The 25,887-nt window shown below is 47.5% G+C and overlaps 1 protein-coding gene across 4 annotated transcripts in view; it reads left to right on the top strand.

The window, feature by feature from the left end:
* The window catches only part of SLC39A10 (solute carrier family 39 member 10), a 97,473-nt gene that overhangs the window by 18,761 nt on the left and 52,825 nt on the right, over positions 1 to 25,887 (top strand). For all 4 annotated transcript variants that reach the window (XM_053276836.1, XM_053276848.1, XM_053276844.1 and 1 more), the window contains exons 2-3: positions 18,177 to 19,226; positions 21,404 to 21,611. In XM_053276836.1, coding sequence (XP_053132811.1) covers positions 18,186 to 19,226; positions 21,404 to 21,611 — 1,249 coding nt within the window. In that variant the 5' untranslated portion in view covers positions 18,177 to 18,185. The remainder of the gene's footprint in view (positions 1 to 18,176; positions 19,227 to 21,403; positions 21,612 to 25,887) is intronic.

A 25,887-nucleotide genomic window follows, 5' to 3' on the forward strand; every position in this document is an offset into this window, starting at 1 on the left:
GAAATGCGGCTGGTTCAGACCCTCCAGTGCTGCTGGGCACATCTCAAACGATCAGCGGTGCTGTGGGACAGGGCCGGTGTGCTTCCGCCTAAAATTATGCAATTTCCAATGGGCATAGCATTGTGCAACTATATTCCTACAATTCGAGGTAGCAGCAAACTAGCTTAGTTCTGCAGCACCACAGTGTTTGAGATGTGCACAGTAGCACTAGAGGTCTGTACCACCTGTGTTTCGCTATGCAGAATGTCCACCACTGTTCATCAGGCCTGTACACACTTACCTGGGAATACGCTCCATGGAACATAGTGGGACTTACAATCCAGGTGAATGTGAATAGGATTGCAAAAGAGGGGGCAGGATCCTAGTTACCACAGACTTTTGATTGGACTTGTAAGGCTGGTCAAAACTTGTGGCCTCTTAGATGTCATCTTTGCACCTGGATGTGTTTGGAATTGTATGCATGCAGAATACTTTAAAAATGCAATTACTTTCCGATGTTTATAATTTAACAGGAAGATAGGGCTTTTGTGATTATATTAAGGAACAGTGTACAATGCTACTAAAGCCTGCTCAACCAGGCTTGAAATGGCTTCACTGAAAAGTGTATTTGACTAAGATCTGCAGAATTATTCTTCTACCTTCAGTTGGGCTCTGGTTTTCAAAATCTACCTGATGTGATGTATACTATATGAGAGGTTCTCAAGTGGTTTTGGATGTTTGAGGCCATTGTTTTTACTCCAGGGGCGTAGCAAGGTTGGAGTGGGCCCAGAGACAAGATTTTAAAATGGGCCCCCCGCTGATATAGACACACAAACACACTTCACAATATATAGTGCACTCACACTCACATCCCCATTATGAATACGGTGAGTACTTAGTTCACATTGAATTGAGTTTTTCCCCTGAGTAGGAGATCCTCACACTGGGTATCATACTGCGCATGCTCGAGACAGAACTGGACCATGTGGTTGCTTTGTAGGCGTTACGGCCTCCCAGCCCAGTTCCAGTTCTGTCTTGCTCGGGACAAGTTGTATGAGAGAGAGCTCTGCTAACCAGCCTACCTTTTCTCATTTCTGCTTCATTTTCTACACCGGAGGCTTCTGTGTGAGTTTCTCTTTCCCCTACCATTTTTAGGAGCAGCTCGCTCCACTCCTTGACCCCATTCCTTTGTTCTCCCCCCGCTTCCTTTCCCAATAGTGTGCAAGGGCGGGAAGGGGGTCAGCCCCCGAGATTTGGCACCAAACGTTTTCCTTACCAAAAACTTGTTTTAGTTCCGATTTACAATTGGCAACCTTTTCAAAAGTCCTTGTTTTTTACTTTATTCCTGCCGTTCTCTGCATCTCCGTCATGGAGATCGCCCACGCTGACGAGATCCTGCAGGGGTCTCTATCCGAATCTGCACAGCTGCCGCAGTCCCTGGGCAGCGGGAGCTCCAAACTTGAGCACGCCGTGGCTCAGCCCAGCGTTTCCACTACCTCCCGGGCCGCTAGACCTTCCGCTTCGGCTGCTGCGACCTCCCAAACAGACGCGGCCGTGGCTCAGCCCAGCCCCCCCGATTCCGCCCGATACCCACTAGCAACAGCTTCAGCGTCGCAATGAAACGGGGCACAGCTAAGGCACAAGTTAAAAAGAAGAAGAAGAAAAGGGACAACAATAAGGGCGAGGGGCGAAAGCGTCTCAGCGAACGCCTAGATACAGGCGGTTTGCAGGAAATCGAAAGCTAAATCCGCCAAAAATGGCACCAAGCACAAAACCGAAACCACGAAGCGTGCGGTGGGGGAAAAAAGCTTTCGTAGCCCGGTGGGCACTGCTCCGCAGTCCCCTCTACAACACCCGGTGCATTTGGACGCTCTTGGGGACACCTCTACCTGTCACCCACCCACGCTGCCCATGGCATCACCCACTCCTCAGGAGCGGCACTACGACCCAGTGAGTAAAGACCCCTTCTCCCCATGGGCTACCCAGTGGTTGAGGGAGTTTTTCAGGAGGGAATTCTCCATGGAGCATGGGGCGGCCCCCAATCCTAATACAGGGGCACCATTGTCTGTTAACTGTCCGGCAGATAACCAATCCGCCCCAGAGGTACCTATTACTATTTCTCAAAACAATAACACCCCTAGGGGACAGCCGAGACACAGGCGAGGCACGGGCAAACTAGCCTCCTCCTCGCCCGACTCTAGCCCCCGTCGCAGGGCTATCCCTAACTACGAACGTGGCCTTTCCCTCCCACGCTCATTGCCTCTCAGACACAAGCGTAAACATAAGGAGATTTCTTCCTCCTCATCACTTTCTGATATTGGTGAAGAGAGGTATAAGAGACCCAAACCCCTTCCATCACCCGTTCCTGCCCAACCTCCCTTCCCCCCTCCTCCCCCCCCATTAACCCCACTCTTCCTCATCACTCTACTTCATCATCAGAAGGGGAATCCACTCATCCATCCCCTTCCATACCTGACAAAGAGGAGGGGGAATTGTCGGAGGAGGAAATTGCACCCCCCATTTCTAATTCTAACAGACTTTTCTCCTCAGCTGAGTTCGAGGTCCTCCTTGCTAAAGCCAAGCGCACAATCAATGATGTTACCACTATGGAATCATCAGGACCATCCTCATCTCTCAGCCAACAGGTTTTTCCTGACGCTGAACCACCTTCACCTGCTGTTCCGTTTCCACCGTTATTCCGTAATGTTATGTGCGCAGAGTGGCAACGCCCAATTTCAGCCAAACCTATTAGCATTCCCCCTAAAAAGCATTACCAGCTTCCAGGGGCCATTACCAAGCTACTAGCAGTACCTAAGGTGGATCTGCCCGTCGCCCAATTGGTCTCAGGGGCCATCTTCCATGCAGAGGGTCAGGAACAACTCAAATCACAAGAGAACAGGTGAACAGAGGGTCTTTTTAAAAAGGTCCACGAGGCTTCAGCCCTCTCCATAAAGATTTCCACCACTAATTCCATCTTCGCTCGGGCCTCCCTTTTGTGGGCAAAAGACCTAGTCAAACTAGTTCCCCCGGGACTCCCTAAACTAAGACAGGGCATTAATAAAATGGCCAAAGCCGCCGCCCTCATGGCCGATGCCAGCCTAGACGGCATACAGTCCTCCTCTAGGGCAATGGTAGCAGGCGTAGCCCTCTGTAGGGCACTTTGGCTGAAAGCCTGGCAGGTGGACTACAAATCTAAGGTGGCCCTCACTTCGGCCCCCTTTCAGGGGGCAGACCTATTCGGCTCGGTCCTAGAGCCAGTCTTAGTTGAAACACGCGATAAGAAGAAGGCGATGCCATCTTCACGCAGGGACTCCCGCAGGTCCTTTCGCGGCTCACACTCTTCCTTTCATTCCTACTGGAGACCCTTCCAGCCTTCATTTCCACACAGAGAGCACAGACCTCAACAGGCCAGAGACTCCTACAGAACCCAGTGGCGCCCCCGCTTCAGAGGTAACGCCCGGGGCTCTCTTAACAAATTCTCTGCGCCACCCAGTCCTCACCGAAGACAGTGATGCCATCCCCGTGGGAGGCAGGCTCACGGACTTTTCCACCACGTGGATGTCCACCACCTCCGACGCCTGGGTCCTACAAGTCGTATCAGAAGGCTACTCCATAGACCCATCCTCTACTCCCCCACACCGATTCATCCCCACACCAAGATCTTCAGACCCTCACAAACACCACCTTATGACACAGGCAGTGAAGCATCTACTTCACATGGGAGCTATCGAAATGGTCCACCTGGAGCACAGAAACATGGGTGTTTATTCCATCCTCTTCCTCGTTCCGAAGGAGGACGGGTCCTGGCGGCGGTCCTTGATCTGAAGTCACTGAACAAATTTGTACAGAAAAAGAAATTCCGGATGGAGTCCCTTCACACCATAAAGGAGGCCATTCAGCCAGGCGACTATCTAGCATCCATCGACCTCTCGGAGGCCTACCTGCATATCCCGATCCACCACGGGTCATGTATGTTCCTCCTTTTCGCCTACAACGGCGAGCACTTCCAATACAGGGCCCTACCCTTCGGCCTCTCGTCTGCACCCAGGGTGTTTACAAAAGTAATGGTGACACTCATCTCCCACCTCCGCCTCCAGGGCATCAGGGCCCATCCGTATTTGGACGACATCCTTCTCAGAGCGCATTCCAAACCACAAGCCATCAAACACGTGGAAGCTACGCTGATAGCCCTCCAAGACCATGGCTTTGTAGTCAACAAGAACAAAAGCCATCTCACGCCCTCACAGCAGCTGATCCACCTGGGCGCCTCATTCGACACAGCACGAGGGACTATTTCCCTACCCCTGGATCGTCTGGAAAAGATCACCAACCAGTTACGTCCCCTTCTGCTCAAGTGCTCGGAGGACCTCATGGTCCTAGCACAAGCCCTCGGGTCCATGATAGCTTGTCTAGAATGCTCCCAGTGGGCAAGATGGCATTCACGCCCCCTTCAATGGCTACTCCTCCCGTGGCAAGAAGAGATCATGTCAGCCCACCACATTCAAATTCCGTTGCCCCATACTGTTCTGTTCCCTGGAATGGTGGCTATCTACGAATCTTCTCCATGGCCGTCAACTGGAGGAAACACGAAGAGTAATAGTCATGACGGATGCCAGCTTGGCGGGCTGGGGAGGTCACTGTCAAGGACAATTGACCCAGGGCTCCTGGTCCACGGAAGAGTCCAGAAGACCAATCAACTGGCTCGAACTCAGAGCGGCTCGTCTAGTGCTCCAGAACTTCGCATACATGGTCTGTCACCAACACGTGCTTCTCAGGACCGACAACGTAACTGTGAAGGCACACATAAATCGCCAAGGGGGCACGAGATCCAGACAGCTGATGAGGGAAGCAGACCGCCTGTTCCTCTGGGCAGAAAACAATCTGCAGTCCATCTACGCAGAACACCTAAAGGGCGAAGAGAACCACGTAGCAGACTGGCTCAGCCGCACGTCTCTGGACCCAGGCGAGTGGGCACTACACCCGCAGGTATTCCATCAGATCACTCAACTGCTGGGAACCCCTCAAGTGGACCTGTTCGCATCTCCAACCAACAGACAACTTCACCGCTTCTTCTCCAGGTACCACTCTCCTCTGGCGGAAGGAGTCGACGCTCTCCACTCCCCATGGCCAAAAGTTCTTCTATACGCCTTCCCTCCCACATCCATAATGATGAAGGTCATCAGGAAATTACGACTCGAAAAAGCGGAACTCATTCTAGTAGCCCCTCATTGGCCTCACAGGCCGTGGTTTCCAGATCTAATCGACATGGCAGTCGGCCCTCCATGGTTCCTCCCTCCTCGAAAAGATCTCCTCAGTCAGGGACCAACACTTCATCCCGACCCCCAATGGCTTCAGCTGTCCGCCTGGAGATTGAACACTCGTGACTAGAGGCGGAAGGCTATTCACCACAGGTTCAGGCGACCATACTAGTCTCCAGGAGACAACCGACCATTCGAATCTATCAGGCTACCTAGTCTGCCTTCCGCAAATGGTCCTTAGCCCGTCAACAGAACCCTACATCTGCAGGAGTTCCGGAGGTCCTCGCTTTCTTACAAGCCGGCCTGGATCTACAACTCCGCCCAAGCACTCTTCGCCGACAAGCCTCTGCACTCGCATCGGTCCTCCAGATCTCCTCCTCAGGCAACACACAAACCTCTCTGCACCCTCACATTTCTAAGTTCCTGAAGGGAGCCACTAACCTAGCTCCTCCGCCCATCAGGCGTTTTCCCTCATGGAATCTCAAGGTGCTAAACGCCCTGACTAAGTCACCGTTCGAACCAATTTCCACTATTCCCCTTAAAATTCTGACGTTCAAAGTCCTTTTCCTTGTAGCGATAACGTCCGCCCGCAGGGTGTCTGAGCTCAGCGCACTCTCCGCGGCAAAAGACTTCTGCATCTTCCAGTCGGATGCGGTTCTTCTCCGGTTAGACCCTACCTTCCTTCCCAAAGTTAATTCTGTATTTCACAGATCCCAGGTTATTGTCCTCCCCTCCTTTTGCCCTTCCCCCAGTCACCCCAAGGAGAAACTGTGGCACCACCTAGATGTACGCAGGGCCCTACGCACGTACATTCGCAGAAGTAAAGATAGTAGACGCTCCGATGCACTCTTTGTATCCTGCCACCCACCTACCTTGGGGAAGAAGGTCTCCAAAGCCACTCTCGCCAAATGGATCAAATCATGTATTCTACTGGCCTACTCTGCTCTCAACATCCCCCCACCAGGTGGCATCACGGCTCACTCCACCAGAAGTGCTGCCGCATCTGCCGCATTCGCGGCGCATGTTCCACTACAGGAAATATGCAGGGCGGCTACATGGTCGTCTTATCACCCCGTTTATTAAACACTATAAGATTTGGGGGTTTTCAGACACACAGGCGGCATTCGGCCGCACAATTCTGCAACAAGTGTTATAAGATACAGCCTCCCACCACGGAAACCTCCTTCCTTCAGCTTGGGCAAGTCCCAGTGTGAGGATCTCCTACTCAGCGGGGGGAAAGGAACATTGGTCTTACCGTGCAGGGTTCTTTTCCCTGAAGTAGGAGATCACCAGCCCCTCCCTGGCTGTATCTATTCTTGGCACAGTTATGGGTGTGGGGCACCAGCCTGACAATCTATTCGTCCGGCGGGGTTTTTTGGAGGCGACCCTCGGTGTATTAGATATTAGTATGTTCTCTCTTAACTGTCACTTTTTTCTATTCTTTCTGAGCTCTCTCCATGAACCACTACTCTCCTCGCTTGTCAGCCCTGGAACTGGGCTGGGAGGCAGTAACGCCTACAAAGCAACCACGTGGTCCAGTTCTGTCTCGAGCATGCGCAGTACAATACCCAGTGTGAGGATCTCCTACTTCAGGGAAAAAGAACCCTTCATGGTAAGACCAATATTCCTTTCTTTTACTCTCTGCTCCTGCCAATCTCCAAGAGACGCAACATAATTCATAGGGGGTGCAACACAGGTGGGCGGGGAGTCATGTGATGTGCCTCTGGGGGGCCCCTCGAGGCAGTGGGGCCCCAAGATGACTGCCTCCCCTTGCCTAATGGTAGTTACGCCCCTGCACACTTGCATATACACTTGCTACTGCTTGCACACACTATATTGGAGTGTGTGCACGCAAGATGGAATCTGCATGATTGAATCTGAAGAAATGTACTGCCCCAGTGAAGAACTGTCAATGTTGCCTATCTGTCAAGGACTGATCACTGAGTTGGATCCAGGATTCCTGTTGAGTTTGGTTTATAGCCATAAGAATTTGTTTTAAAATAAAGATCCCATAAAGGACAAGCATTAGGTTGAAACTGGCCATTTTGAATGCTTTATTTTTTGTTTGAAACAATATTAGTTTACTTGTAACCTTTTGCTTGCAGACTTGTGCAAATTCTGTGGGAATGTGGAGAGTTCCTATAATTCATTTTTATGACCTGAGAAAACATTTCCTGATAGGCACTGCTTAGTTACTGTCCATCTTAAGCACTCTGCATCAGCAAGGTATCCCTGATCTTACTCTGAACAAAGTAAGATCTGGGGTTAACCAGAACCCTCAGCTCAAAAGCTGCTTTCTCATTTCTGTGCATATATTTAATATTTTCAGGCTGCTTTTCTATTTAACACACACACACACACATGCACTAATTAACAAACATAATGTGCAAGACATTTTGGCTTCCACCTTTTGAAGAACTGAAGAAGGTGGAAGCCAAAATGTCTTGCACATTATATTTCTGTCTAAACAATAAATTTATACTGATTTTTTTAATTAACAGCATCCTTCTAGGATACAGAATATACTTGCATGGAGTTCTCTTTGCAGCTTTAAAAATTTCTATCGCCCTCCCATATACATACACACTCACTCACTCACACTCTACAATAAAAATAATTAGAACATCAAATATTGTCTATAAGATTAAAAACATTAAAATTTGGCTGTGCCAAATGTTTTTGATGGAGGAATTGAAAGGGTAACTTCTGCACCATTTTCAAAGAACCCTGCCATCATCTCTGAATGGAACTACATGTTACAGTAGGACTGGGTTTTGCAAATGCAGCTGCTGAGACTACAGATTGAGGGAGAAGATCATCAGCAGCAGAAGGCTTCTCTATCCTCTTCCTCAGGTCATTTTCCTGCCGGAAATCATCTTGGCCAACTGCTTTTAATCCCATGGGGCGGGGGAGCACAGTAGCATTATCTTATGGGGTAAAAGTAGTTGGGAGGGTAACTTCTGGTGGGAAAACAGTCCAAGAGGGAGAGGATTAAGAAAACTTCGCCCCATGAATTAATCTTCCTCCTTCCAAATCATAGCTCCAGTGGCTGCCTTTTGTATTGACGCAAGTGTCCCTTAAAAGAATCTCAATGCTACGTGTAGTTTAGCCCCCAAAGAAGATGGTTGATTAGTATTTCGTGGAGTTTCAAAAATGTGTTAAAGGAAACAGCTGTAGGAAGGTAGAATGTATTCCATTATACTGCTTTTCAATGAAGAAGCTATCAAAGTGACTTATGTGTAAGATGTGGTTCCCTGTCCCTAAAGGTTGCTCAGCCTAAAAAGAAACGCAAGATAGATACCAACAGCAGCTACTGGTAGGATGCTGTCCTGGGGTTGAGTAGGGATAGTTCTTTTGCTAAACATGAGAGTGACATACTTTAAAAGCTGCTAAGATAATGGGGATATGGCTGCAAGGCAAAACATAAGAACAGCCCTGCTGGATCAGGCCCAAGGCCCACCTATTCCAGCATCCTGTTTCACACAGTGGCCCACCAGATGCCCCTGGGAGCCTACAGGCAGGAGTTGAGGGCATGCCTTCTCTCCTGCTGTTTCTCCTCTGCAACTGGTACTCAGGCATCCTGCCCCTGAGGCTGGTGGCCTATAGCCCCCCCCCCCCCCCCCGAATATCTTCCCTCCTGTGCGGGTATGCTTCTGAAAAACGAGTGCGGGGGTGGTGGTGGTGGTGAGCAGGGGTGGCGGCATTTTACCAGGGAAGGATATGCAGAGCCTGTTGCAGTTTGGTGCTATTTGAAATGCTGATTACATAGCAGCTGATTGCTTTTGCCATAGATGATCCTGTGGGTGTAAGTCAAGCTAGCTTAAGGTTGTGATCCTGCATGTGTGATCCAGAGCTGTCACGTGCACCAGCTATTGGTACTGGGTTCTAGCAAAGGCAGGAGGTAGACTCAGTATTTTCAGGCTTGTTCATTACTCATATATGTCATTCTGAACAGAAGCTATGAATTGGTGTTACACACAGAACAGTGTGTACCATAAGGAGGAGTGGGAGAAAGTTACCCAACTCTTTGGTCTGTAGGTATCAGGGTGGATTTGATTTAAATCAAACTGATTTAAATCACGATTTAAATCACTAGCAGGGTGGATAAAAATAAAAAAAATCCGATTTAAATAAAAAAAATTAGGATCCTATGGGGATTTGGGGGAAAGGTTAATAATTACATGCTTGCCCATTTCTTTTGCCTGCACACAATGGAGTGTTTTGAGTTTCTCCATTGTTCCCTATGGTTGAAACAAGCTGCACTCCGAGTGCACAAAGGTTTTGCATTGCAAATTTCTTTGCACAGGTTGCAGTGCATTTTGTAAGCCTCCTGGCCTAAAAAAAATACTGCAGAAGCACACAATGAAAGGGAATCTGTCCCTCCCAACCTCCAAATGGGGTGGTCTTGTTCCGAGCTCGAAAAAGGCCCTTTTTTAAAAGGGTGTTTTATTTCAAGCTTGGAACACTCAAAAACATTTTGGCATCCTTAAGAGGTGCAGTGGGGAAATGCTTGACTAACAAGCAGAAGGTTGCCGGTTTGAATCCGTGCTGGTACTATATCGGGCAGCAGCGATATAGGAAGATGCTGAAAGGCATCATCTCGTGCTGCGTGGGAGATTGCAATGGTAAACCCCTCCTGTATTCTACCAAAGTCAACCACAGGGCTCTGTGGTTGCCAGGAGTCAAAATCAACTTGACAGCACACTTTACTTTACGAAATGCACATCCCCTCTTCCGTTTTTAGTCTTTCAAAGCATGAGTGTTGCTGGAATATGATTTCCTGAAATCCATTGTGGACAGAGTGTGAGCACTGACTCAGTCTACTTTCTGTGGCTTTTAATCTTAATTATGTAGCAATCTTGTCAAGGTCCTAGCCTTTAATGCAAGCTGTCTACATTTATTCTTATTTTCTGTCCCTGCAATTTCTGCTCAGTAAAATTCGATACCGCATCCCACTTTTGCCCTTTGACTTTTTGCCATGTTGCTCCATGTACTTACAGATTTTCTCTTCATATGACACAAACTTCGGCTGTACACTGAGCAGCTTGCACTATAAACTAGGGTGTGTGTGAAGCAAATTTGTGTGTAAAATTGTGCAGGAGAAGCAGGTTGCTGCTAGCTGGCTAAGAGATCTCCCTTCTCTAGATTGCGACCATTGGCCTCACATCTGTTCCCTTGGTGATAGATGTATCGTGAACGAACAGTTGGGAGAACTTTGCTCTCATCAAATGCAGACACATTTCCATGTTTGTACCTTGTTCCACAAATCAAAGCTTTAATATTTGTGTTGGACTGTCGTTAATTTTGGTGACTTGAGTTTTCCAGCAATAGAAAAGTACTAAAAGCAACATCAGCTATTGTAATGATGGTGTAACCATACATGGTACTAAAGACTGATGAATGAGAAGCAATATTGGGCAGTAATTGGCACAATTGCTAACCTGATGTTTCTCAAAGAAAAGGTACAGTCTAAAATTAGGGATGCATGACTACATTTCTAAGTACAGTCTTAGTTCTGTTGTATGTGATAGTCACATGAAAGTGATCATGAGCTGGTGGAAAGGATTAGGATCATACTTGAGTCAGGGGTAAGATCTCGGCAAGGGAATTCTTGGTAACACTTTTAAAGCAGTACCAGTGGAATGCTTTGAGGCTTCGCTAGAGTGCTCCTCAGTGTGGGGAGCAGGTAGCCGTTCTGCTTGTGGCAGGCAGGCCTGACTCTAACTGAGGAGAACATTTAATAAATCCCTTCTGAGTACCTCTAAATTTAATATAAACTTATTTTCAGATTTCCAGGTAGCATTTGTGTATCTTGGCAATACCATAGGCCACTGTGAGTGTAGCTTTTGTGTCCATTCATTACTTCAGAAAGCATTCTATAACTCTAGACATTTCCATCCCTGCCCTTGTAGTGAATGTCTTTGAACTGAAAGGTAGACACTGGTAAGGCAACTAAAACGGATCTATGTTCCTTTTCCTTTGGAATCATTTTTATCTATCTATCTATCTATCTATCTATCTATCTATCTATCTATCTATCTATCTATCACATTTTTATACCGCCAAAAACGCAATTTCTCTGGGCAGTTTACAAGACAATAAAAACAACCAATAAAAATTTAAAATGTTAAAACTATTAAAACACAATTAAAACAATGTCTAATTAAAAGCCTGGGTGCACAAATGCATCTTGACTGCCTTTTTAAAAGTTGTAAGAGATAGAGAGGCTCTTATTTCATCAGGAAGTGTCCCCGAGTAGCCACCAGATGAGCCAGTGGCAACTGCAGAAGGACCTCACCAGATGATCTTAATGGGTGGTGTGGTTCATAGCAAGAAGGTGTTCTCTTAAATACTCAGGGCCCAGGGCCCAAGCTGTTCAGGGCTTTATAGGTTATAACCAAAACCTTGTACTTTGCCCTGAAACTTATCAGCGGCCAGTGTAGATCTTTTAAGATGGGAGTGATATGGTCTCTCCGAGATGACCCAGAGACCAACCTGGCTCCTGCATGCTGGACTGACTGTAGTTTCCGGGCTATGTACAAAGGCAGCCCGACATAGAGTGCATTGCAGTAGTCAAGTCTGGAGCTGACCAGCAGATGTACTACTTTCTGAGGTCCATTATCTCAAGAAATGGACGCAGCTGGCATATCGGCCAAAGCTGATAAAAGGCACCTCTGGCAACTGCCTCAACCTGGGACACCAGGGAGAGTTTTGTGACAAGAAGCACCTGCAGACTGCGTACCTGTTCCTTCTGGGAAAGTGTAATCCCATCCAGAATGGGCAGATCAAAATCATCTCCCGAGTTCCGACCCCACACAATAAGTACCTCCATCTTATCTGGAATCAGCCTCAGCTTGTTACCTCTCATCCAGCCCATCACTGCCTCCAGGCAGGTATTTAGGGAGGTTCTTCTGTATACCAAGGGGCCAATTTTGAAGCGAGTCAGAGAAGACGCTTAGGTGCAATCAAGTCTACTGCCCTGGTGAGCTTGCTGTTCCAGTTCTCCACCAGGGCATCAACAGGATCACCAGCAGAGCCAACACTAAACCCATCCAAAGCTTCTTGGAACCCTATTGGATCCAATAACCATCTTGGGTGGACCATTCTAATGGGCCCCTCGCCCCTGCGAAGGTGGGGTGTAACTGTGAGTCCAACCTTAACCAGATGGTGGTCCGTCAATGACAATGGGGAAATCACAGGAGTTCCACCCACGGAACATCACCCTGATCAGAGTGAAAGACCAGATCAAGTGTGTGACCTGCAATGTGCATTGGTCCCAAGACCCTTTGGGATAGGCCTATAGTTGTCATGGCCCCTATGAACTCCTGAGCCGCCTCAGACAAATTGGCCCCAAAGTGGACATTGAAGTCCCCCAGTACCACAAGCTTGGGAGATTCCAATGCCAAACCCAAGACCAAGTCCGTCGGCTCAGGGACTCCATTGGGCAGCAGGGCGATCAATACACCAAGAGAAGTCCCAGGCTATCTCCGGTCCCCAAACCTAGGTACACACATTCAATATTGTCAGACACTTCCACAGGGATCCTGGTCAGGGAGAGGTTATTCTTATAGACCACAGCCACTCCACCTCGCCACCCAAGTCCCTGCACCTGCTACTTAACAAAGTACCCTGGAGGGAGAAGCTTGGACCAGACTGGGCCGCCAGCCTCCCCCAACCAAATCTCTGTAATACATACCAGGTCTGCCCCTTCATCCAGAACCAGATCATGGGTGGTTTCTGACTTATTCTGAACAGACCTGGCATTACAGAGGCGCAAGGTGAGAGTCTTTGGGAGGTTGGCACTGCTCCCCAAGGTCAAAGAGCTGGCAGGGCAGCCAGAAGGGAAACAGCTTATAGATTTCTGATTTCCCTTCCTTTGTAACAATGTACTGATCTGCCAACTTTACTTCCTCTATTCCCCACCACCACTGGAATAGCCACCCCACAGTCAGTCTCCCCATCCCCAGTCAGACCAAGACACATCTGAAACACCTAGGATCCCAAAACAACAGAAGCCAAAAAATTTCACCAGGCCCTTGCCCTCATTGCCCCCCAAAGTGGCTTGCCCAAAGGGGCAACCCCCTTTGATGTTGCCCCTCCGCCACAAATAAGCCCAGAAAGATGGCTAATCTGGGCAGCTGACCTTCAGGACCTGATGACTCACCCCCTTTGGCCCCGATCCTGCACAGACTCACCTGCAGGGCAACAGCCACAGCCCCACACATTAGGGGTCACACAGGCTGGCAAGCTGGCAACAGGAGACAGCAACCACACAGGCTCTCACCACTGAGCAGCTGCTGTCTCTGGGAAGCAGATGTTAAAGCCTCCTCCTCCCTACAAGGCTTCTGGCAACGGAGGCCTTTATTTATTTATCTGTTTAGCACACTTGTATACTGCCAAAAACAAGCATCTCATGGTGGTTTATAATTGGTTAAATGTTTTATTGAGTTTTCCCATAGAAGTTAGGCCTGTGTGGCAGTCAAACAGAAATGCATCTGGTGTTCAGTACCCAGGGCCGGTGCTAGGGTTTTTTGCGCCCTAGGCGAGATCACCTTCTGGCGCCCCCCCGCCACACCCCCAACATACTGTGCATACATAACACATGTTTGCCCACCATAAGCAGATTCCTACATCAGATGCCAACATGCAGTATATACTCCTATGTTGTGGAGGAGGAGAGCTGGTCTTGTGGTAGCAAGCATGACTGGTCCCCTTAGCTAAGCAGGGTCCACCCTGGTTTGCATTTGAATGGGAGACTAGAAGTGTGAGCATTGGAAGATATTCCCCTCAGGAGATGGAGCCACTCTGGGAAGAGCATCTAGGTCCCAAGTTCCCTCCATGGCAGCATCTCCAAGATAGGGCTGCAAGAGACTCCTGCCTGCAACCTTGGAGAAGCCGCTGCCAGACTGGGTAGACAATACTGAGCTAGATAGACCAATGGTGTGACTCAGTATATGGCAGCTTCCTATGTTCCTAAATACTACTGCAGCACACACACAAGACACCTGTCCCATCCTGACACTCAGCCAACTTCCATAATCAAGATCCTACACACACACCCACAACTGCCTACTCCTAGATTGACAAGGAATACAAGCCACACCTAATGGCACAGCAGGGAAGTAACTTGCCTAGGGAGCAAAAGGTTGCTGGTTCGAATGGAAACACCTATATCGGGCAGCAGTGATATAGGAAGATGCTGAAAGGCAACATTTCTTACTACGTGGAAGGAGGCAATGGTAAACCGCTCCTGTATTCTACCAAAGAAAACCACAGGGTTCTGTGGTTGCCAGGAGTCAAAACCAACTTGATAGCACAAGAAACCACACCAGGGCTACCAACTTTCCAATAAGCCTCTGTACCCCCTTCTCAGTGTTCCAACAAGCCAGCAGCCAAGTCAGGTAAAGAAACATCAAATTGCATTTCACTTAAAGCAAACATTTATAGCCAGGAAGGAAGGAAGGAAGGGGGAAGGAAAGAGATAGATACATAGACAGATAAATAGACGACAAGTAAGGGAGAGCGAGTGCTTGAGAGAGAGAGAGAGAAGGAAGGAAAGAGGGAAGGAAGGAAAGAGATAGATAGATAGATAGATGATAGGGAGAGAGAGAGAGAGAAAGAAAGGCAGAGAAGAGGGAAGGAAAGAGAGAGAAGGAGTGAGGGAGAGTGAGTGAGAGAGAGAGAGAAAGGAAGGAAGGAAGGAAGGAAGGAAGGGGGAAGGAAAGAGATAGACACATAGACAGATAGCTAGACAAGAAGTGAAGGAGTAAGGGAGAGCGAGTGAGAGAGAGAGAGAGAAGGAAGGAAGGAAGGAAGGAAAGAGATAGATAGATGATAGGAAGTGAGGGAGAGAGTCATCAATCAATGACTATCAAACACTAAATAAAGGTCATGAATTATATCCAAGTGGACTGATTTTAGTACCATATTATTAATTTTTCTTTAAAGCTTTTCTAGTGCAACACAGCTCTCATATCAGAAGTGCTTGGTTATTATCTGCTTTAAAAATAATTAAAAATTATTATTATCTGCGCAGGGCTGCCTGCCTGCAGTGGAGCTGAGCCGAGCCGAGCCGAGCCGGGGAAGGCCCTCTGCACACGCTGGGAAGTCGGAACGACTCCCCAACGCCAAGAAGTTTAGAGCGCGCGGCGGCGGATCCGCCTCCTGGACCGGGAGCGGACCACGGTGGGCCGGGGGCTCCGCGATGGGGCTCCCCCGGCGCGCCCTCTTCTCGCCAAGCAGCCTCCTCCCAGCCCGCTCACCTCGGCTTGCCGCTCACTGCGCCGCGGGGCGCTCTTGGCGGGGCTGTCCCAGGCGCCTCCTGCCGCCGCCGCCTCCGCGCACCCCCCTGCTCCTCGGGCCCGGCTTCATCGCGCGGCAGCTGCTCTGGCAGCGGCGGGGCCAGGGACTGGGACGGGCTTTTCAAGGCGGAGAGGTGGCGCCCTCCCCGTCCCGCCCGACAGGACACACCCCCGCCCAGCGCTGGGCTGACGGGACGGGAGGCCCAGCCAGCCTCTTCTTGTGCCCGGATCCAGATCCCGAGGGCAAGGCTCCTTCGGGGCGAAGGGGTGCCTCTGAGCACGTGCAGAGGGCCCAGGGGTATGGGGGAGGGCGTGCGCCGCTGAAGGGGCAACGAGCATTTTGGAGCGTGGGAAGGAGGCTTTGTCCCGGCGGGGGGACTTTTTGGCGCCAGCGCCCCCTCCATTTTGGCGCTCTAGGCAACTGCCTAGTTCGCCTTAATGGACGCGCCGGCCCTGTCAGTACCATGTGGAGGTGGGCACTCCCAGTATAAACGGGGTCAGGGAGTACTCCAGGAGGGCATGTGGAATCACCAGTGTCCCATCCCATCCGTAGCCTGTGATTCCAGTGCTGACTCAACGGAAATTCACCCTCCCCTGCAGAAGCAATAGCAAGGAGTGCCTGGCACTGACCGTGCTGGGGGCCAGGTGCATTTCTGGCAGTCGGAGATTCCAACACCCAGACCTATATAAAAAAGTTCCCTCTAAAACTTTGACTTGCTCTCCGTATAGCACTTAATGCGATTTAAGTGTGTATAGTGATTCTGCCCAGTAAAATATTTCAGTTCAGTGGCTTGGCTATTTGAAAAATGTTTCAGATACAATGTGGAAAATTAGTCGGATGGCTGGTTTTTGTTTTAAACTAAATAGGCCAAATAATGCCAGACCAGATCACAGTCTATTTGGAGTATCAGGGAAACGTGCACAGTAAAACTTTGGGTCGGCGGTGGGGAGGCGCTAATGTAGATGCTATGCAAACAAGGAAAAAATTACATGGGAAACTTTTCCAGAAAGTTTTCAAATTCAGATTTTTCTGGAAAACCTGCACCACTGGTGTGTAGAACAGTTTATTGCTCTTTTGTTTAAAAGCGCGCACAGGGTGTTTACAGCATCATGCATGAGAGGCAAGTATGCTTACTGTTGGCTTTGGACATAGGAATTGCAGGGTGAAATTCTTGCTTCCTGGGTGGCCTTGGGCAAATTACTGTCGGGTCAATGTAATTCTACCTCACAGGATTGCTGTGAGGCTACAACTCAGTTCTGAGCTCCTTGGAGGAAGGGTAGGAAACAAATATAAGCAAACAAAATGAATATTAAATGTCATTCTAGTTGGCATCTGCATCTGTTCCTCATGAGCTCTCTGGAATTTACTTCTGCCTTCATTTCTAGGGTCATGCAAATGATTCTGTATGTTTTTGTATCTATTGTTCTATGTGAATTATTTCTAATCATGTTGTATCTAAGAAAACAAAGCTGACATATGTTAAATAATTAACTGCTTGTCCTGGGGGTCTGTACAAATGACTTCTATTAAGTATTACAAATGAACAGTAACCTTTTTGTAAACTGTGCTGGCTGCCTTACTTGAACAAAATCCAGCTTTTACATACTGGCAGCTTGTAGCCTCAGTGAGGTTGCTGGAACGTCATTCTGAGTTTATAAAAATGGAGCAGGTAAATTGGTGTCCAGAGTTTTGAATATGAAATGCTCTGAGAACCTTCTGTTTAAGTTCTGATTTGGAGTGCCTGCTCTTGATTGTAAGTATGTACACCTGTGCTTTCAGTTTTTGGAGAGGGGAGAGAGATTTTTCGGAAATCTAGGTCAGTATACTGAAACCATGCTTCCTTGGGACTTGGAATTGTGAAGAGTTTTAAGAAATGGGCATTTAGTAGAAAAACTATGAGTCACTTGCACTTTCTGCTTTTACTGAGAAATGCTTTGATCTTTGGATCTTTTAATTAAATAAAATGGGAAGCTTTTTTTGTAATGAGAGTTTTTTTATTTGAACCTCGGTACATAAGACATCAAAGAAAATTGGTGACCGGCCAGTGTAGCACATAGAAACTTAAATCACTGATTGCTTTTCTACAGTTAGAGGCTGTGGTTAAGAGTCCTGATGTGCAGTTCAGTCATTCCTTATATCTACTCGAAGGTGGCCAGCGAGTTCCATCGGGATAGCCATATTGGTCTGCTATACCAAAGAAGCTGCTTCTATTAAAGTTTCAGAAGTACATTGTGGTACAGATTTCCATGGACTAGACCTCAGGTTAAGCCTATGCTTCAATACATTTAAGATGCCACAAGACTGGTTTTTGGAGGGGATCAGTGACGGTTGATCGTTACAAGCAGATCTTCAAAACAGAGCATACTCATCATGGGCTGTAACCTAACCTTTTGCAGAGTACAGTTCTGTCACTGGAAATGCCTTCCATTCACTGAAGGACCCCTTACGTAGTGTTTCTGAAGACACAGCTGTGCTCATTGAAAGCTCCCAATGTAAGCTTTAGACAGTGGTTTGTCAGGGAAGCTTGGCTTGCTGTTAAGGATTATGCATTCATGTGGCTCTGAAATCAGTTTTTGTCTGGATACTTAAATTTATCTCAGAATAGCTACTAACAGCCAAGCTTTTTTTCTCTTGCAGGAAACAGAAATGAAGGTACATATGCACACACAATTTTGCCTCATTTGTTTGCTGACATTTGTCTTTCATCAATGCAACCATTGCCACGAAGAAGGGCATGACCATGGTCCTGAAAAGAGTCACATTCACAACCACAGTGACTATCAGATCTCTGAGGTACCATATCTCCACAATGGAAGGACAGAACCTGCACCAAGTAAGGCTGAAGATGTACAAAAATACTACATTGAAAAACTCTTTGACCGCTATGGTGAAAATGGAAAACTCTCATTTTTTGGTTTGGAGAAATTGCTGACGAGTCTTGGCCTTGGAGAAATAAAAGTAGTGGAGATAAATCATGAGGATATTGGCCACGATCATGTTTCTCACTTAGATGTGTTAGAGGTACAAGAAGGAAAGCATTCTCATTCCCACAACCATCCTCATTCCCATAGTCACTCAAGTTCAGAAAACCAGACTGTGAATGAAGGGCCTACCAAAAAAAGCCAGAAGTGTGACCCTGAGAAAGAAGTAATGGAGTCATCTTTAAAACGTGATGGTAGACACAGACATGACCATAATAATCTCAGGCACCACCACCAAGACCATAATGGTACTCACCGTTCTCATAATGATTCCATTAGTGCCAGTGACCATGGGGAGCCAAGTCATGAGCCTTCAACGGAAACCAACACTACTCAAGAACAGCCTGAAAAAAAGCCACGTAAGCACAATAAGAGACGGAAAGGGAAAGAGAAAGAGAAAAAGAAAAACAGTGATCCTTCACTAGACACAGTTCCAGATCATGATTCCAATGAGCAATACGAACACAATCATGTTCACAAGAATGACCATGTACATGATGCCTCTCTCTCACGTGTACAAACTCATGAACACGATAATGACCATGCAGCTACTCATGGGCATCAAGAGCCAAATCCTGCCAGTGGAGATGGGTATCACCATGCCAGCAAGCGTGAAGCACCTCCTCAGCAGATTAGCACGAAGGAGAGTACCACATTTCCTTCTCACCGCCATAAGGAGCATAGCGAAGAGCGTCACCAAGAACAGGTCAGTGTGAGCTTGATGAATCCTGCATGCCTTCTGTAATGTAACACCGTATGTGCATGAGAGAAAGCATGCTTATTGCTCAAGGCTTTGGCACCAGGGAGCAATGGCACCTAGATCAGATATTCAGAAGTAGAATTGCTTAAAATCTTTACTTGTCCCTGGCAGCCCTGTTTCTATCTATGTTGCTTGTAAAGGGGATAAAGGGAAGACCATGTATCTACCTACCCACCCTGCAATATTCATCACCAAGTCCAATTATTTTGTCAATTGTTCATTGTGTTGTCTTCTAAACTTTTGGGCTGGCTCCTAGATACAAATAAAATCTGTTACAGCTGAGGCCTAGGGGAGTAAAAATCCACTTTCCCTAAAACCGAATTGTAACTTGGCAAAGAGGCACCTCTTAACGTAGTGATTCTCTTTATTTAGCAGGGGGAGAGTAACTGGCCCTATCCACCCCCAGCACAGCACCTCCAGTGACTGTTGCTGGTGTCTATCTTGTGTTTCTTTTTAGATTGTGAGCCCTTTAGGGACAGGGATCAATCTTATTTGTTTGTTATTTCTCTGTGTAAACCGCCCTGAGCCATTTTTGGAAGGGCGGTATAGAAATCGAATTAATAATAATAAACTAGCTGACCCAGCACAGAGCATCTGTGCACTCTTTGGGGCAGGCGGTTCCCCCCTCCACCACCTCTCCTGCCACAGTCTCTCTCCTGCCCTCTGCCCCAGTCTCTCTCCTTGCCTCACCTCCTTTTTGACGTGGCTTGGCCTCTCTGCCGCCTCAGTGTATCCGGGTCCAGCGGCTTTGCCTCACCCCGGCCTAGATCCACCGGCTCTGGCTCACCGTGGGCCAGATCCGGCCTCTTCTTCTTTTTGTCACGGCCCAGCCTCGCCACGTCTGGGCCTGCCATTTGGCGTGGCGCGGCATGGCCTCTCCGCCGCCTCGCTGCTGCTGGGTCCTGCGGCTGTGAAGCCCGGCCTCAAGCCTATCAGGTGCCTCCGCCGCCCAGCCAATCAGCTGGGCGCTAGGATGCACATTCTAAAGGTGCACCCAGGATAATTATATATGTAGATAGATGCGTCCTTAATAATCTGTGACAGGTAAAAATTACTCGTAGGCAACTGAGCAAGAAAGTGGTACAAAAATTAGTTGGATCTTCTCCCCATTTAGACCACAAATAACAAATGGTGAACAATTTGGGGGCAGACAGGCTGCTTGGTTGTACCCCTTTTTCACCCAATGTACTCTCTACAAATTGTACTGGTCCAGCATAATAGTTTAATTTGTGGATGTAGCAGAACTCTAAATTTGGAAACTAAAGTTATCTTCTGAGCACCTTCCTTCACCTGAAGTTCTACTTTCTGTCTGGAGATAATCTTTCTGCCCCCTTACTGGGTAGACTGAAAGGTTAAAATATCCTGAACTAAATTCTCAATTTGTAGAAACGTTTTTTCCCCAACCTGAAAGTATTTCAGGTAGATCTTGAATAGTTGAGCCAAATTACATTTCTGGTCCTTGGGAAGGACTTCAAGAAATAAGGTACCCACATAATATATTCATACTACTAATAAGAATTTCTGAATTGTTAGGTTAACCTTATTTTTTAAGTGAAACATGCTCAATAGAGGCAGCAAGGAAATAAAGCAAAACAACCTCATTTGGCTTGTTTTTAGATTGTGAGCCCTTTGGGGACAGGGATCCATCTAATTTATTTATTATTTCTCTGTGTAAACCGCCCTGAGCCATTTTTGGAAGGGCAGTATAGAAATCAAATGAATGAATATGTGGGCGGCATCCAGATTTGTTAGTCATGACTCAATCCCATTGGAAATTAATGGGACTTAAGTTAGTCGTGACAGACTTAGGAGCAGAGGAAGCTGCCATATACTGAGTCAGACCATTAGTCTACCAAGCTGAGTATTGACTACACAGACTTATGAGACAATGACTTGACCCATTGACTTCAGAGGTGCTTAATCATGACTCACTAGTCTGGATGCTGCCTCGTGTATTCCTTGGACTGCCTTTTTGTACTCTATTACAGTTGTGAGAACATTGGATTATTTTTGCTTGTTTAGAATGTATCTCTTCTAATGTTAATCTTAATGTTATATATACTCTGACTTCAAATGGAATTACTATTATGTGTTTAGCTTTATTTTTTCTAACTTGTTTTCAGTGTTTAAACGTCACACAGCTGCTGAGGCATTATGGCCTTCATACCAATTCTCCAGTTTCCCCCAGTTTGTTTACATACCTCTGCCCTGCATTGCTATATCAGATTGACAGGAGACTCTGTATTGAACATTATGATGAGCTGCTGATTGAAGACTTTAGTAAAGGAAAAAATGCATCAGTTGGAAATACAAATAAAACAGATGCACCAGGTAAGAAGAAACATGATAAAGGTGGTGCCAAAGAAAGTAGACTGGAGAACATATTGTTTTTATTTCAACCTCATTCATGTGGTATGTTATTACCTGATAAATACCTGATACTGATAATGGGAATGCCTAGCTTGTTCACAAGGATTTAACATCTTTAACCCTAATTGTTTACCACTTTGAGAGGCCTGCTGAAACGTGGCATATAAATGCCAAAAAACAAAGTAAATAATTGGATGTTGGGTAAACATCCGGGCACGCAAATGGCCAGTACACATGCACAGTGGCCTTCAAAATGGCGGCTGTGAGCAAGTAGAGGGACGAAAAGGCCCATAAGCCGGCCCGAAGAAGACCGGGAGTAGGCCGGTGGGGGGGGGGGCGGGGGAGCCTTCAGTGACCCCACTGTGGCAACAACCCCTGTAGACTGCTGGACCAGGCTGTAAGTTGTTTTTTAATTTAAAAAAATACATTAGAAACCCCCCCCCCTTCAAGCTGAGCCCGAACTGGTTCAGCCTTGAGCCGATCTGGGGCCCAGCTTAACACACACGGAACCAACCTGGGCCTGGTTCGGTTCAAGTCCGATTCTGTCCGAACCAGGCTTCCCACTTCCATGCACACCCCTAGTGCAGGCCTCTGGATTATACCCAGTTTGCTGAGCTCCTCCAAGTCAACAGTCCAAGCTATTTGTTTTCATCAGTCTTCTGAGATTCTGCAGCAGTTTAAATGGGTCCCTGTGGCAGCTGTCTCCAAATGGCTGACTATTTTGTATGCAGAGTCTCACCATGCAGGTTTGAGGGATTTGGTTCTTGCCACCACAAATCAGTTTTGTTTTCCATTGCAGTTAGTCTTCAATGCATGTAGTAAGCCATTGCACGTCAATCACTTGCCATGTGGACACGGCAGCCACAGGGGACCATTTAATGCATAATCTCTGTAGCAGCCATTTTTATAAGTACCAGCTCTTGGTAGAGGCAATATGCATACATATTTGTGCAAGCTGAAGGGTTTGTCTGAGGTAACAACTTCTGCTTTCCTATCTGGATCTTTTAGGGAAGAGTTGAGCACTCCTTGCCCTTGGGAAATGTGCTTTAGTCAGTCTACTCTCAGGTTGCATTTAGCTATTGTCCCAGCTGTTTACACTGACCTTTCTGGAGTTAATGCATGTTGCTGATTCCATGGGGAAGACTGTGACTAGCGCCATCCCTGTGGTTCTGTCAATCAGATGTGGCCCTCAAGTTTGTGATGCTTCCTTGTAGAAAAACCACTCTCATGAAGGTGGGACTACATCTAACTAGTAGTGTGCATGGGACCAGCGCTTGCCAGTTCCAAGGTCGGGGAATAGCTTTCAGGCACGTGCGCCATGCACACACAACGTGCGCAGGCACACTGGGCACTTCTAGCCTGAGGAGGCACCAGGGTGGCAAGGAGATACGCTGCCGTCCCGCCAGACCAGTGCTGGCGGGGGAAATGTGGCAGGAGGGGTAAGAGCACACTCCCCCTTAAAGATATCCCTCTTTCAATTGCAATAGCACTTACATTTATATACCGCTCTATAGCTGGAAGCTCTCTAAGCGGTTTACAATGATTTAGCATATTGCCCCCCAACATTCTGGGTACTCATTTTACCGACCTCGGAAGGATGGAAGGCTGAGTCAGCCTTGAGCCCTTGGTCAGGATCGATCTTGTAACCTTCTGGTTACAGGGCGGCAGTTTTACCACTGCGCCACCAGGGGCTCTTTCACACACCTTTGAACCGGCCGGACATTCGAATCTGTTCAGAGGCCTGCAAAAGTGCCTCCAAACCAATTCGTGCACATTCCTACATCTAATTGGTATCTAAAATTGTTCGGAATCAGCAGTTTTGGCTTTCCTATAATCTGTTGGGCAGCATTGACTCATTGCTTTTTAACTACAGTACTGTGTTTGTGTTTGTGATTTCAGTATTGTTTCAGAAGCTTCAAAGAGTTCTCTCTACTTGTGAGCTTCATGGTTTGGAAGCTTTCGAAAACAAATCTTTGTATCAAGCAAACCTCAGCAGAAAGTACATCTACTTTATACTGGAGCAGGCTATAGCTGTAGGAGCCTTCTTAAATTAGTAACTTACTGTTGAAATCAGTTGAGTCTTAAAACTAGAATTGGTTCGTACTGCTTTCCATAGATTCCCATGGAACTGCAAATGGTTATGCAACCTCCTCTATCTCTAAAGTTGGCATAGTTGCTATAATCTTGGGAAACCTAGTAAGGAGTTCCCCTTATTTTGAATATGATACAGTATTGTTAATGGTGAATACTGAGTAGTCATTTTGCAGGTGCTTATTAGCATTGTCAGAAATAAAGTGCGAATTAAGTATGTTCTGATAGATGTTGATCATTTTCAATGCCCTGGTGGTAATTATTTTTAATGACTGCAGCATCATTAAGAAAGGTTAACTTGTTGTGTATAAATATCCCGTAGTGACACAGCTACTACCTCATTAACTTTGTTCAGAAATTCTGTAAACCAAATTCTCTGTATGCTGCATATGGTAGCAAATCGTTTGTTTCAAAGGGTAGTCTTGTTTTAGTGAGAGTTGACCCTAGTTTAATTGCCAGGAGAGTTTATGAAAAGACTGCTAAGCATTTTCTGCCAATTAAAATGTTGAAACTGAGTTTTTAATTTTTTTTTTTTAAAAAGCTCCCCCCAAAACTCTCATCCTGCATATGCCTTTGAACCAAGTTAATTAGAAAGATTCCACAGATGAGCGCTTCTTTTAAAAAGAAGCATTTTCCGTTGAGATAATGAGGGAGGGAATTGATGAATAAGTAATCTTGAAGACCTTTGACGTTTTAAGTGACCTAATTTTGCAAAATGAGTGAAATTTGTGGCAGTTTCAGTACACTTCACGGTAGCTGGCATTTTGAACACAGATAAAAATTATTCCTGTTCCGTCCCGCGGTCTACATCCTGGCACACTGGGAGCATGTCTGAAAGCACCCTGCATGTCACTTGCAAAACAGATTAGGTTTTGGGCACAGTCTGCTTACAGAATGACCTCTTAATGTAAACTAAAAGCATAAAGGGTTGTGTTTGTTTTTTGAGTTTTTCTCTAATTAATGGAATGTTGCTGAGCCTGTAATAACAGTCATCTTTATGAATGTGCTGGCATGATGCCCATCACATGATGGGGATGAATAAGGAAGTAGAACTGTGGAGAAGAGTTGCAGCTGAGTGGGTAGAGAAGACTACACTGCCCATGTAGGTAGATGCAGGAAGATTTCTGGGTTTTCTCTGTAGTCTTCCCCAGTGGTTTCCCACTGTCTGCAACTTAAGTGTGATGCTCTCTCCTCTTGGCTGTCATTGCACATGAACCTTATTCAGACCTTGAGTGCAGCAGCATTCACAGACACAGCACCAAAAAGGAGTCGGCAGTTCCGCCTGGCATTGTCACTCACCACCTCCAGCCACCTGCTCACGGTAGGGATATGCACGGAACTGGTTTTGTGCACATCCGGGAGGGCGGGAGGTTCCTCTAAGGGGCAGAGGAGGTGCTGCCTACCTGCCAGCCCCCATCCCGCCAGAGCTCTCGTAAAAAGTGGGCGCGCGTGGCTCCCTGCAGCCCTGGTCAGTGTTGGCCATTTCTGGGGCGCTGCAGGAAGGCATGCTGCAGACCAGCACCCCTGCTTTTTTACAAGACTGCTGGCGGTGGGGGGGGGGGGCGGGGGCTGGCAGGTAGACAGGTAGGCAGCGCTTCCCCTGCCCCTTATAGGAAACACACCCACCCACCCCTGCCCTCTGATCCGGCTCGAATGCCAGTCCACTGAACCGGTTTGCCCCTCCCAGAATGGAGCGCCAAACGGGACCGTGAGCTAGGGATGTGCACGGAATGACACTTCCCCCTTCACGCAACAGCACTGGAACCACGAGCAGCTGGCCAGAGGGGGCAAGTGACGATGCTGGGGCAGGACTGCCGACCCCTTTTTGGCAGCAGTGTCTCCATGAGTGCTGCTGCGCTCAGTGACATCTGAACTAGGGCATGGTCTCCTGCTGGATTGGCCTCAGAAACTGGGTAGGAGCTAATGGGGAAATTCAGCACGTTCTCGCTCATAGCGCTTGTGAGCGTCTGCATCAGCTGTTCTGTGTTGAGGCTTGTGCTAGCTGTGCCTCTCTGTGTGCCCTTGGCATCAGCTGTGCTCACTCAGCCCCCTTGTTTCTAAATAAGGCCTGGTATTCAGTGCAGTCTTGTTGGGAAATGGAACTTGCAAGCTTTCCTCCTTTCACAAGGTTTCTGATCCCTAGGAC

This window comes from Hemicordylus capensis, chromosome 1, assembly GCF_027244095.1.
Source record: "Hemicordylus capensis ecotype Gifberg chromosome 1, rHemCap1.1.pri, whole genome shotgun sequence".
Classification (NCBI taxonomy): domain Eukaryota; kingdom Metazoa; phylum Chordata; class Lepidosauria; order Squamata; family Cordylidae; genus Hemicordylus; species Hemicordylus capensis.